The sequence below is a fragment of the Empidonax traillii genome, unplaced genomic scaffold, assembly GCF_003031625.1.
Source record: "Empidonax traillii isolate 1590-97213 ecotype Southwest subspecies unplaced genomic scaffold, ASM303162v1 scaffold176:size2985712, whole genome shotgun sequence".
NCBI classification, from domain to species: Eukaryota; Metazoa; Chordata; class Aves; order Passeriformes; family Tyrannidae; genus Empidonax; species Empidonax traillii.
Window position 1 is genome coordinate 1703788 of NW_020955369.1, and position 13805 is coordinate 1717592.

Below are 13805 nucleotides of genomic sequence, written 5' to 3' on the forward strand. Positions count from 1 at the left end.
CAGTTAAAAAATTAAAGTTTTCAGCAACTGAGACCCATTTTCCACACACTCACACCATCAAGGCAATTGTGCAGTAAAGGAATGGGCCAGCAAGGATGCAGGGGCTGCTTATGTTCCAGCTGCTACTGAAACAGGTTTCTTTCTACAGAACTGGGGCTTCACTGCCACTTAATCCCACGGCAACAGGCTGAAGTGGCTCTTTTTTCAGTCATCTCCTGAAAGGTGCAAATGAGTGAAAAAAAGGAATTCCCTAAAAAGAAAAAAAAAAAAAAAAGGCAACTAAATTAATGTAAGGGGGAGAACACACTCTTACAAGCTGGTGAACCACACTTTTGTCCTGATTTATAATCACAGAAGCGTTAGGGTTTGGAAGGGACCTCTGGAGATCCTCAAGTCCAACACCCCCCATCAAGGCAGCATCGCCAATAATGTTTCACACAGCATTTAAATGCTCCATGAAATCAACCAGAAGTTGCAACAAGAGCAAAAGGAATCCCTGTCATTAAAAGCTTATGAATGCATGCAAGCAACAAATTATTAAATGCTAGTATGTTGAAACAATACTGGCCCCAAAACTAAGTTCCCCAGTCTGCACAAATCTCTGCAGGCACTGTGGCAAATGAGTGTTGAAACTCCCCAATACTGAGGCAGATTCAAAGATACTCAGAATTAATTTCTTGAAGCATGAACAGAATCAGTAGCAAAGCACACGTGTGCTCATATAAAAATGTATTTCTCGTAAAGCAGAAACAGAAGCTAAACCAGACATTTAGAAGTGGGAGTTTCATCTCTCTTTTAAGTGGACTTGGCTGTGGATGAGGCTGTGACAAGAAGTGAAGACAGAGAGGCAGCCAAAGTTTGATGCAACACAGGGGAAGGCAGCACGGGGAGGGTGGGCAGTCAGAGAAGACCAAAGTGTCAAGCTATAATAATCTCTAACAGCAGCATTCTGAATGCATAAAATACCTTCTGATAAAGACAGATTAGTCAGGGTAATTCAAATGTCACGGTTGATGCCACAGCAGTTGACTAACAGTTGATTAAGTAATTTCTGGTTAAAGTTTTTCATACTTCATAAAACACTAAGATCTGGGAAACCTTGGAAAGAAGTCCTGAACTTCAAGTAACTTTTTTTATCAGTGGACACTTTGGAAGAACTTGCACCCTCCAACTTGTTATAACCACTGCCCAACAGATGAAGCATACCAGGTTTAGCAATTAAGAGACTGTGAGAGGAATGATCATTAAACTCCTGTGGTAGTCAAATTTCTCCTAATTTAAGCTTCTGTAAGATCCTCTTGCATGCATAAAAACATGAACAGGCTTAAGTTCCTTATTATACTTATTTGACAAAGTGTATTAGCCACCAAATACTAACTTCCCATGCCTGCATTAGGTTCTACCCTGCATGCATGTTACTGGAATTACTTTTGCAAGCTTAATAATAGGGCAAAACCCACAAACTTTTCCTGAAGCTTACCAGAACTTCAATTCTATTTAAAAGCTTACTATTCTATTAGTAAAGCATCACATAGTGCAGAATTTCAATTACTATTGTAAACAAAAAAAATTAAAATGCACAAAAAAACCTATAAAACTCACTACAAGGTAGCAATAAAAGATATTCCTATAGACTAAAGAAATTCCTGCCTAGTTATTTACCTTAAAACTCTACTCAAATTCTTATCCTCAACTGAGGCATTTAGATGTCCAGCATTACTGTTTTGTGAAACATATCTTCTCAAGGTTAAAGTGATCACCATGTATGTAATCATATTTTTAATACCTATACAAAGATAGATGCTAACCTCGCTATGTTAATATTTCAGGAATTGAAAATTCGTGTTCTGACGTTACCCATTTTTACAAGTTTAACAGCTTTAGGTCACCACCTTATTTGTTAAATCAAGATCAGGAGTCTGGCACCTGTACTTGTTCTTGGTCTTATAAAACCCTACACAAATGTGAATTTGCATCAGAGACCATTTTCTTTATAACCAGGAAGATGGAACCACACCACAGGATGTGATGCTCAACATGCAGAGCCGGGTGAAGGAGGAAGTGAGGACAATTGGAGTGATGATGTTTGTCTTCCCAAGTCACCTCTGCATGTGATGGGGTTCCTGCTCTCCTGGAGATGGCTGAACACCTGCCTGACCATGGAAGTACTGAATGAATTCCTTATTTTGCTTTGCTTGCATGCATGGATTTTGCTTTCCCCATTAGACTGTCTTCGTTTCTACCCACAAGTTCCCTCACTTTTACCCTTCCAGTTCTCTTCCCCATCCCTGCACAAGGGGAGGGAGTGACCATTTGGGTGGTCCTTAGTTTCCTGCTAGGGTTAAACAACGAAAGCCACAAACCCAGTAAAGATTTCAGCACCTAGACAATCCTTCACTGCCAACAGCTTTCACCCAACTGCACAAAAAATAGCTTCCTCTAAGTGTGGTCCATATGGAAAACAGGTACTTACTGACATCTGTTCCCTCAGTGAAGGAAGTCTCGTCTATCTGGTGCACAGACCCAGAAATATTAACCCAATCTGACTGGCATCAACACAAGCAAGCCTAGAGGATGTATCATCTCCTACGATTTCCATATTATTCAATTATTTCCTTCAGAGGACTGTGTCTTTTAGGGTAGAGTCATCCAAATAACTGTACAAAAGATGTATCTGTGTTTTGACTGGGAGTATTACTTTATTTACAAAGTTATCCAACTTCACACTGAGGTCTGAAGACACCTGTATCCTTCAGTAGGACTAAATCGTAAAATTTTGTTCTAGCTTGATGTTTCCTCATATATTAATTATTCCTGGTTTTTTTAGTATTACAGCCTTTGATTTCCTAGCAATGATTCAGCTCAATCACAGTGCGTATGGTTCTAGTCACAGCAGGCTTTTTTCAAAGCTTTTGTTACGTGAAGTGTTTCAATATAAATGTTGATTACTGACCCTGTCAGCTAAATACTGATAACTCACAGCTCTTACAAAGCATCTGTCTTGTTTCTAATTCTGCTTAGGGAAACAGAGTTTATGTGGAACTACCTCTTCCCTTTCATGCAGGGGATCAGAGTTCACCATTCCATTATAGATACAGAATTTTGATCCCATGACTAATTTCCCAAAACCATGGTGACATCAACACGGTAACATTAACATTTCAACAGGAAATAAAAACTGGCCTTTTGACACCGCTGATACACATGTTACCCTGAACCTCACCATAGGTGTTTTGTCACCTTTTGTAGTTTCACACAAGTTTGGGTCAACTTTAGTGGAAACTTCCTTTTTTTTTTTAACAATATGTTTAGGAAACACTGACATGGCAGCCAAGTTCGTTACAGGAACTAAATAACACCTAATATTTGAATTGAAAAACATTCACCTACATTTTAGTAGCCCTGGCACGCTTGCTTTGGTTTGAATGCTTTTTGGGTTTCGTCGGTTGCCTTTTTGTTTGTTTGTTTGAGAATACCTACTCCTTTGTTTTCTTTCCCCACGAAAACTGAACGAGCTCAAGTCCACTCAATTCAACTCCTTCCGTCTCGGAATCAGATTCTCTCTGGTTTCCTCCGCACAGTTCAACCCCGGCCATCGGGGTCTGGACGACCGCATTCGGGGGTCTCTGTGGGAGCCACCCAGAGGGCAAAAACAGAACCGGCGTGGGTGCTGGAGGTCTTCCACACGCATGGCCGGGGTTTGAATTTAAATCCCTGTGGGGTTTTTCTGTTTGTTTGTTTGTTTGGGTTTTTTTCTCTTTTCACCACCGTGTTCCCGGTGCGGCGCCGCCGTCCTGCGGGGAGCGACGGCGGGCGGGCACCGCGACAGGGGACTCTCAGGGGGAAGCAGGAGAAGGGGAGGGGGCGGCAGGAGATGGAGCTCGGCAGCAGCAGCAGCAGCAGCTCCGCGGGCGGGCGGGCGGCGAACAAAGCCCAGGTCAGCTCAGCGGCGCGGCCCCGCCGACAGCGCCCGCACCGCGCCCCGGGCACCGCCGCGGGCGGGCAGGGCACAGGGGCTGCCGAGGGAACACACACACGACGGAGACCCCTGCACACGCCACGGAGACCCTCCCCTCACACACACACACACACACACAGAGATACACGCGATGGAGACCCACACAGGCGCAGGGGCGGAGGTGCCGCGCACCCCGGGCGGGCAGCAGCCCCCTGGCCCCGCGCCGCCTTCCCCCAACCCCACAGAGCCGCCGCCCCCCCCACTCCCCTCTCGCCTTCCTTCTCTCTCTCTCCCTCCTTCCCATCCTCTCTCCGTCCTTTCCCTCCCCTTCGGCGCCCTCCCCTTCCACCTGCGCCCACCTGCGGAGCAGAGCAGCACGACGGCCACCCCGAGCAGCAGCAGCAGCGGCCGCCGCGGCGGCTCCACGGGCTCCATGTCGCGGGCGGGAGCGGCGGGCACCGCGCTCCGTGCGCTCCGTCCCCGGGCTCCCGGCGGGCACCTCCCCGCGCCGCCCAGCAGGTGAATCAGCCCGGGCCGTCACTTCCGGCCGGTCCCCGCCCCGCCGCGCCCCCCGCGGCCGCTTCGCAGCGCCCGCCCCGCTGGCGGCACCTGCGGCCGCTCCGGGGCCGCCCGCACCCCGTGCCCGCTCCCCGCCGGGGCTCCCCGCCGGCCCCCCGCGCTCCCCGCCCGCACCGACGGGGCTTCGCTTCGCCCTGCGCGGCCGGAGCTCCCCCTGCGAGCGCGGCCCGCGGTGTCCGGAGCGCTGCCTCGGGGTTGCGGAGGGCACCGCGCCGCTCCCGTCGGCGGGCGGTGGTTTGTGTGTGTGTGTGTGTGTGTGTGGGTGTGGGTGTGGGTGGGTGTCCGTGTCCCCCGCCGAAGCGACTTGTGCCGGTCCCCATGGCAACGCCGCTGCGGTAGCGCCTTGTGCTCCCCTTGTGCGGCGCACACGCCTTCCCGCTGAAAGATCTGGAACTGCGGATATCTGGCCAAAGGAGAGACAAAAGGGAGGCGAGGGGGTTCGCGGAAAAGGGTGAAAATCGGGCTTGGCAGCCCCAGCAGATCCCCCCACCAAAAACCCCCGCGGTCTGTGCTCCACGCACAGCCAAAGCATCAGTCGCGTTTCTCAGGAGACAAAGACGACTTACCGAGGTTTATTCTCTGTGAATTTATTGCCATGCATATATTACTAAACGCTGCAATAGCACAGCTGTTCACTGAAATAAATGTGTTTCTGACACTTACAGAGGGCTAAGTTGTGTTGGTACCATGCCCTTTGTTAAGTCCATGCTCTGTTAAGAAGTCCCCACAACCAAATATTTACACAAATGCAAAAGCTGTGCAGTCCAGATTTGCATTCCAAACAAATTCTGAAAGGTGTTACTGTTTTTTTTTTATTTTTCTGTGATGTCCATAATAAATAAAGTTCAAATACATTTTTATCTGATTATGCTCCGTATGTACGAGGTAAGGGTTTAAAAACAAAATTTCTTTCTGGCCTTATTGAAAATAATAAAATTAAGTGGATATCATATACTCATGGGGGTTTTTCCGAAACACTTAGCTAAAAAGGAGGTGCTATACCTTTCATTCAGTAAAGAATTCCTAGTGATGACATCAGCAGTGTCTCCATTTCTACTGGAATTGTGAATATATGAACGTGCACTGACGTCTTTCAAAATGGTTGGTTTCTCTGAGTAAAGAAACAGCTTTTACCTGCCAGCTCAGAATTAGGTTTTTGATAAGTAGGGCAAATTCATTGTCATTTTCCATGAAGGTTCGGATAAGTAGCGCTTACATCTTGTAAGGACATGACAATTCACAGTGTCTGTTAGATCTCCTTTTAAAAACAAATCTATCCAGTAAGATGATGGATACTATACATAAAGCACAGAATTTTTATTTGGGAGATTTCAAGCATTTCATTTAATGACAGAACTACCTTTTCCTTCTTTGAAGAAAAAAAAATAATATAATCTGAAGCTAAAGGAAGCAGAACCTCAACGTATTTGTTTGCTTTTTATTAAGAATTCGTTTACTTCTCTTATTTTATATGTGCTGCAGACTTGTGTTTTTAAGAGTAATCTGACTCGAGTATCCCAGGCTGACTGGCTGAGTGAGGTTTTTTGCTGTACATCCACTTGTGTCAACAGAGAAATTATATACCATGGAAAGTATAATGAGGCAATCACAGTCATTACAGAAAGAGAAAATGATTCGTCATTAGAATGGAGCTGCTCGCCCTCCTGTGAAACAAATCCTAGCAAGTAATTAAAATTAATACTGTACTGCATCTAGAAGACATGAGCTCCACATTTTGTCTAGCCTAGACAGACTATTCCTGGTCTCATTTAAATCAAAAGCAACACCGATGCAGTCATGTTCACGCTCCTGAAAATTGTTCACACTCCTGCAAATGAAGAGTACAATGTTTAATAACTATTTTTAAAAAGCAAAAAAAAACCCTTCTTCCACACTACAAACATTGGTCCAGCTAAAAAGACATAAAGCCACCAGATTTATTAAAGGATGTGACATTCTGTACATTTTGAGTGACCTGTACTTCCTGGAACACTGAACACAATGAGGGAAAGAGAGAACTGTGAAAATGACCACTCACAAATGGAAAGGTCAGGCTCAAAACTCTATGAACTGATTTCTACTAGTGCCAGCATATTGAACTAAGCCCAAAAAAGGCTCCAGGGTGAAGGCAGAATCCAGCCAACAAAAAAAAGATATCCACCAGAGCAGAGGTCTGCAATCCAGACCCATGGTTTGCAAATGAATAATTATTTAGTATATTTAGTGTTAAGAAAAACTTTGGTATTACCCCTCCATCAGTCTCAACCTAAACTTACAGACAGCTTGAAATAAAATATAAAAGCAATATAATATTTCCTAAATTTTTTTTTACTTATTTTTTAAATGAAAAGCATAAATTCAGAAGTAATTTTATAATGAATTTACAAAATGGTGTTGTGGGAGTGTTTGATATAGCCAGAATTAAACTTTTCAGAATCTGAATAAAATTGTTTGCATAGCTCTGCAACTAGCCTCTCCTTTTCTAAGAGAAATTACCTACCAACTTCAGTTGTTGAAGAATTTGCATTCCTTGCTTTGAAAATGCTTCCTTATCTGCCTGATCTTCTACAAAGTGAAATTACTATTGATTTAGTTTTTTGAGGTGAAAGTGTATGACATAGTGAAGTTACTGATGGACTAAACTTACAGAAGCAATGAAATGGAAATCATCCATGCTTGTGTTACACAGATCACACAGGACATAACTGTGCCCCACAAGGAAAACAGGCTGATTTTGTGTTCCTGTCCTGTACAAGAGTGAGCTGCTGTGGTCAGACACTTCAGTTCCCGAGACAAAATTCCCCACAAGACTGTTACAGTTCCTAACATGGATAACAACATGCCTCAAGACGGGCAAGAGAAAAAAATAGGGGAGATTAAGAGAAGGAGTAAACACTATCCTTAGGACTTTGGATCTGGAACTCTGCTTTGGGTCTGGAATTCTACTTGGAGGGAGTCACTGCATTTTTTCTCTGGGACACATCTTCTGGATCAGCAAACTCCATTGCTTTACTCTGTAATTCAGGCCAGGGTCAGTACAAGGGAGGACACGGGTTTATTTGGCCAGGAGAGGGGGAGTGGGTAGGAGGGATCATTTCTGTTCAGCAGTTGCAGGATGCTGGTGTTTCACGCGAATCCACCTGGAGTTTGGTCATTTAAACTGGAGGTGCCACAGTCCTGCTCCTCCCAGATCCAAAACTCCCACGTGTGTTCTTACGCTGCCATGGGAGCTCAGGACACTAGCAGATGAGATAGTTTGGGAAGCCAGGCTGGCCAAAGATGAAGACCTTTTGTTTTCAGCCGCCTGAGCTCCCTGAACTGTTTTTCTGCTTATTTGCCTGAGTGCCAGCTGGCATTAAAAAAACAAAAACAAAACAAAACACACACAAACAAATGAGGGCTGGGTGGCAGGGAAAGGGCAGGACTGTGAATCGGTTTAAGTTGGCACCAGATCTAGAGCGGTGTGAAGGGAAAGGTCTAGCTTGTGCACCCATTTTTTTCCAAAATAATTTTGGCAATGCTTATACTGGCATCCGTGCCCTGATGTGAGGAACGAGCACTTGTTGTACTAAGCTATCTGTCCCTATCAGCATTAGTTAACCCAGCCCAGGGCGAGTCAAGCTGATATGCTGAAAATAGCTGCCAAAGTCAAGAGATAGTCCACATTAAGGTCTCATCACCTTGGGGAGATTACAGCAAAGGATTTTAGAATGCAAAGTTACAGAGCGCTAAGCATTTCATAATAAAACTTGGAGTGCAGGCTCTCATGTTATGTCTCAGCTGGCAGAGCCCGGAGCAGCGTCCAAATCCCTAGAGAAGCCTTCCAGCCTCCCCACTGGGACAGGTCCAGCGAGGGTTCTCCCCCGCCTTGCTCACCTCAGCTTCCCCACGGAGCACAGCCCGGTGATGCCTTGGAGGAGTCACGAATCTGCACGCCCGGGGTGATGGGATGACCGTGTTCTGCCTTTTTCTTTAACAACCTTGGGCCGCTTCCAATTAAGCTTTCATGCACTTACAGCCTTTTTATAATGATAACTAAACACAATCCATTACTGGGGGAAATAAGAAGTAAAGGAAAATTTATCCAACAATAGCTGACGTTTAATTGTCTTTAATTTGGGTTAATGTTTTTCAGAGATGATTTGTTCAGAGTTAAAATCACAGCTTTCACGTTTAGCACCTCAATCAAGTGACAGTTGCTCTCAGGGTAAAATTCACACCTTCCTGTGCTCCTCTTTCTGGAGAGACAATTTTTAGCAAAGACCTTTTTAAAGGGCAGCAATTTACACCTTTGTCTCCCTACGATATTAAAGCTTAGAAATATAATTTGCCTTGAACAATTTTCTCTCAGGGGTTACTTGAGTGTTTGCATCATTTTAATGCAGAAACAGCAGAAAGAAGAAAGAGCAGTCCCCTACCAATGGTGGTTAGAGTTGACCCAAACATAGAGTTTTATATTTGTGTGGTGAAAGGGAAGAAAAATCCATGCAATATGAACTAGATTTGGTTTGTTTGAAGTCCAGAGGAGGAGTACATGGTGTGATTCATCTGTATAGAAATATGGGTGCTACGCATTTTTTGTTAATTATAGATTGGAGTTTTATTTGTAATTCCAACTTTCACTGTATATGCTCATGACAGTAAAAGTGCAACGTCTGTTGGCTGGAACATTAATACAATAGACAATACAGACATGTCCTGTTGCAAAATGGTTTTCTGAGCTTATATTCACCACAGTGACAGCTCGATTGAAGAAATCTTCTCTTAAAAGGAGAAATAGATGTGATGAGGAAGTGCATCTTTAGCAGCTGATCTGAAGATTTTTGGTTTGAACCCATTACTGCTTCTCCTGTCACTACAGTTCCTGACGAAGAATCCATCTCCAGTTTCCTTTCAGCTCCCCTTCTACTGGAAGGAACCCTTCAGGGAGTACAGTTGAACAGGAAGAAAATCACAGATATGCCAAAGGCAATGGACTTTCATACTTAATCCCACAATTAAGTCAGTTTTAATAGTGCTGAACTAGTAGCTGATGGTGGTTTGGACAGCATTATGAACTCTCAGATTATTTTCTTTGTGTAAGGCACTCATAAATTGCACTTTAGCACTTAGAACCCTCTTTGGTGTCTGCATCTACCACTTAAGACACCAGTGACATTTTCTGGACTGCTACTCAGCTGCCACTGTCCTAGTAGGCAGCCAAGTTTCTCCTGGTTGGCACTGCTGACATTGCCCAGTCACTAACAAGCTGCTCAAATCCCTTTCCTGAGATGTAATCCCAGAACCCCTGAGGCAAGATTCACCATAATCTGCAGAAACTGCCCTTTCATACCAAGCCTGAAGGATATTTTTAAGTGGTACAAGGGAGGTACAAGGGACAGTCTGTGTCCTGGAGGGCACAAGCCTGCTATACAGTATTCGCACTAACAGCTGTGTTACCACTGTGTAGAGCTCAAGAAGAGGTAGGTAGGTGCCATTTCAGGTCCATCAGCTATTCTGTGGAGTCAGTAGCTTAGATACCTACACTCCACTCCTTGTCCCACACTTCACCTTTCACTCTTGAACGGTGTGAGACACTCTGTGCTCAGCTGGCTGCTTTCTGTCATGTGTCTTGCGTAGGTGTCTGACACTCCCCTTCCCCAGGGAAGCCTGGATGGTTATCTCAGGGCTGTAAAATCTGCTTGTCACAGGAGTTTAGGTGTTTTAGAGTAACTGCAACAGTTCTTACAGCCGAGCTCCTCAAAGGCATCTCAGTGTTAACTTCTGTTCTTCCCAGAGATTCTGACCAGTTCTTCCATTGAATATCTGTTGTCACTATACACGAGGTCACTGAAGATTGATAATTCTCCAATTTGTTTGAAGCCTTGTGCGGCTCAGTCTTCTAAACCATCAGCTTCTACTGTCATGAAAAGCAGAACTTTCATTAAAAATTAACAAATATCAGAACCTGTTTGCAGCTGATAGACTGTGAAAAAGACACGCGGAAATCACAAAACCTACCCAAATATAAATACTCTTAACTTTATTTTTTTCAAGAAGATTGTTTTTTAATGCAGTCTCAGGATTTGGGGATGTGTGGGAAAAGAATTTACTCCTAAGTTTTCGGTTGTCATTACTACATAATTGTGTTTCCTAACCCTTTCTGAGATGGATGCCACCTCCTCCTTGTTGTCTTAATTTCCATACACTCTCCTGCCTTAACCTTCAACTTTGCTTCTCCAATTTCCATTTCTTATATGCCATTTTATCCTAGGTGGATGTGTATGGATGATATACTATGGGAATCCCTAAACTCCCCAAATTCCGTCTAGCAGTGCCTCAGAGCTTGAGAACGTTGAAATTGCTGTTGTGTGTCACAGATGTCCCTGCTGTAAATAATGCCATGTGTCGAGGGGATTCTGCACAGGGAAAAGAATGGATGTGACTGCCTAAATAGCAGTGAAATAGTAAAAGAAGTCATATTGTTGGCTCTTCTGTAGTAGTAAAGTAGTTATAGTAGTAAAATATTGTTGTAGTAAATTAGCCATACTGTTGGCCCCATGTTTCTTCCAATCTTATTATGTTGTCCCCCATTTCCCTTACCCTGGGTACTGATCATGTACCCTCAGAACAGGTCCCCTGGACTGCTACAGTGGCAAATGAGACAGAAACCAGCCTTTGCCCTTCATTGCATCCCTCATTACATCCACACCCACTGGGTATGGCAGGGACCTTGGCCCAGGGAATCCACATGTTTTTTCCAAGGTAATGTTTCTGTTTGTCCATGCTAGAAGTTCCGGAGGAGCCTTCCCCATGGAGGCAAAAATAAAGATCTAACACGTTTCAGTGCAGAGCTTTTTCCAGTTTCTGGGAGGGAGTGTATGGTGTGGGTGCTTAAGATAGCAGTGGATGTTGCTCCCCGACCCAAAAAGAAGCCCTCTTGTAGGTGTCCTTTGTTGAAATTTTTCTTCCCTATCCAGTGCATTTAAACAGTGTCCTGTCAAAAGGGAGAGTTACAGTTTATGTTCCACATTGACTTGAATGCATTTATAGTTGCTGGTGTGGTGTGGGGGCTTTTGTTTTGTTTGGGGATTTTTTTTTTTGTTTGGTTTGGGTTTTTTTTGTGGTTTGTTTGGGTTTTTTTTAGGTTCGGTTATGTAATTTTCCTTCCTACTCTATAAACAGGTTGGGTCGGTTTCAATAGTGCTTTGTAATTACATTAGCTCAGGAAAAAAGTGCTGACGGTGTAAGGGATATATATTTGAACTGATAACAACCTTTGTGATGTCTTGCGTAACTATTTACCATGAAACCTGTTTGAAACGGCTTCCCAGAGAGCCTGTGAAAAGCGTTTGCCCAGGAGAAGTAGCAGCCAGCTGGAAGTCTAGCACTGTTAACCTAATGGCAAACTAGAACAATGCCCACTGCTTATTGCATGTGGTGCTTACTGCAGAGTTGTGGTGTATCTGGGGACATTCTGCGAGTAGTCCTCTACCAAGAAATGAAATTGCTTTTCAAATTATGTACTTCGGTTTTTTTCCAAAAGCATTTTTCCCCTTTTTTCCATGCTTTTAGCTTATTGCCTCTTGTTAAGTCAGATTTCAGTGATGAATGTCATCCTGAATTATATTTTAATCTTTCATCAATTAGTGAAATGCTCCAGAAGGATGAGCAAAATGTATTCAGGAGTTCAAAGCTAAGTGGCATGACATGGGGAGGAGAGTGGGGAGGCAGGACAGCCAGAGTCTTAGTTTTGCTGTTTGTTGAAATCTCTGGACAATTTGCTTCATCTGTCTGTTCCCCATTTGCTTCATATGAAAAACTGTATGATTAAATATTTGCTTATTTGAAAGGGACAGTATGAAAACCTAAAATCAATAACTTGCACTTGGCAAAACACTCACCCTACCCCCTCATACAGGAAATACTGAAGTGCAAGGAACATTACAGGAGCTGTAACCTCTGTTTCATGGGGCTGCTTAATGCATTTTATGGCTTCTCCCTGGAAGTTCAGAGATCTGTTTACAGTACAGGGTGGCAAAGGCTGGGTCTGCAGTGACATGAAAAGCAGCAGTCCTGGCCTTTCCCTTCCCCTGCACTCTCACTGCTCCCTGCCACTCCTCTGTGCTTGGGCAGTGTTCAGTGCCTTGTAGCCACTGGGGAGATGGGATCCAGCAAATCCCACAATTTAGGAGGAGAAGGGTCATCAGCGCAGGACAGATGAGGGTTGGGGCCTGCCTCTTTCAGCTGCAGAAGCAAACTCTTATATCAGCTGGGCACGTTTCGATGGTGGTTGTTGATACTTCCCCTAAGCACAGGCTGCGGGAGAAGTCCTGGCACTGCTGGAATGAAGGGCCCAGCTCCCACAGGGCTCAGAGAGGTCAGAGCCTCCCCTGGCAAGGTGTGGCTTCCTATCAGCCCCCAGGCAGCAGCACGGGGTGACTCAGGCGACACAGCCCTGCTGTTGGCAGCCTCTGTCCATTTGCTGAATAAGTGCCTGAATTACTCACTGCATCTAAGGACAGGCTGTGAGCATATGTGTGAGTGTGCACATGAGGATCAACAGGTGCATTCCTAGCAGCACTGGCGTAGGACGATCCTTTTTGAGAGGAAGATCGTGTGTCTGGAATTATCACATCAGCTAAAATGACTGTCATTGTCCCCCTGTGCTCGGCACTAGTGAGGCTGCACCTCGAATCCTGTGTTCGGTTCTGGGCCCCTCACTGCAAGAAGGACTTTGAGGGGCTGGATTGTGTCCAGAGAAGGGCAGTGGAGCCGGGGAAGAGTCTGGAGCACAAGTCCTACAAGGAGTAGCTGAGGGAGCTGAGGATGTTTAGCCTGGAGAGAAGAAGGCTCATGGGGGACCTTATGGCTCCCTACAACTCCCTGAAAAGAGTCAGTCTCTTCTCCCAGGTAAAAAAAACAACAGGACAAGAAGAAATAGCCTCAAGTTTCATGAGGGGGGGTTTAGATTGGATATTAGGGAAAGTTTCTTCACAAAAAGGGTTATCAAGCATGGGAAGTGGATAACACCCAGGGAAGTGGTAGAGTCACCATCCCTGAAAATGTTCAAAAAACATGTGGATATGGTACCTGAGGACGTGGTTTAGTGGTGAACATGGTGGTGTTGATAGTTGGACTTGATGATCTTAGAGGCTTTTCCCAACCTTAACGATTCTATTATCTGCTATTAAAAGACTGTCAAAATTATGTATACTACTGTCTGGTTTTGCTACAGTGGGGTCGAAAGGCTCGTTACAAGTTGTGACTGTGTTTCATCAAGTACACT

At 44.7% G+C, this 13805-nt stretch overlaps 1 protein-coding gene across 2 annotated transcripts in view; it reads right to left on the minus strand.

Moving 5' to 3' along the window:
• Positions 1-4450, minus strand: part of CXADR (CXADR, Ig-like cell adhesion molecule) — a 34765-nt gene extending 30315 nt beyond the window's left edge. For both annotated transcript variants that reach the window (XM_027886021.1, XM_027886020.1), the window contains exon 1: positions 4318-4450. In XM_027886021.1, coding sequence (XP_027741822.1) covers positions 4318-4393 — 76 coding nt within the window. In that variant the 5' untranslated portion in view covers positions 4394-4450. The remainder of the gene's footprint in view (positions 1-4317) is intronic.
• Between the last annotated feature and the right edge of the window lie 9355 nt (positions 4451-13805).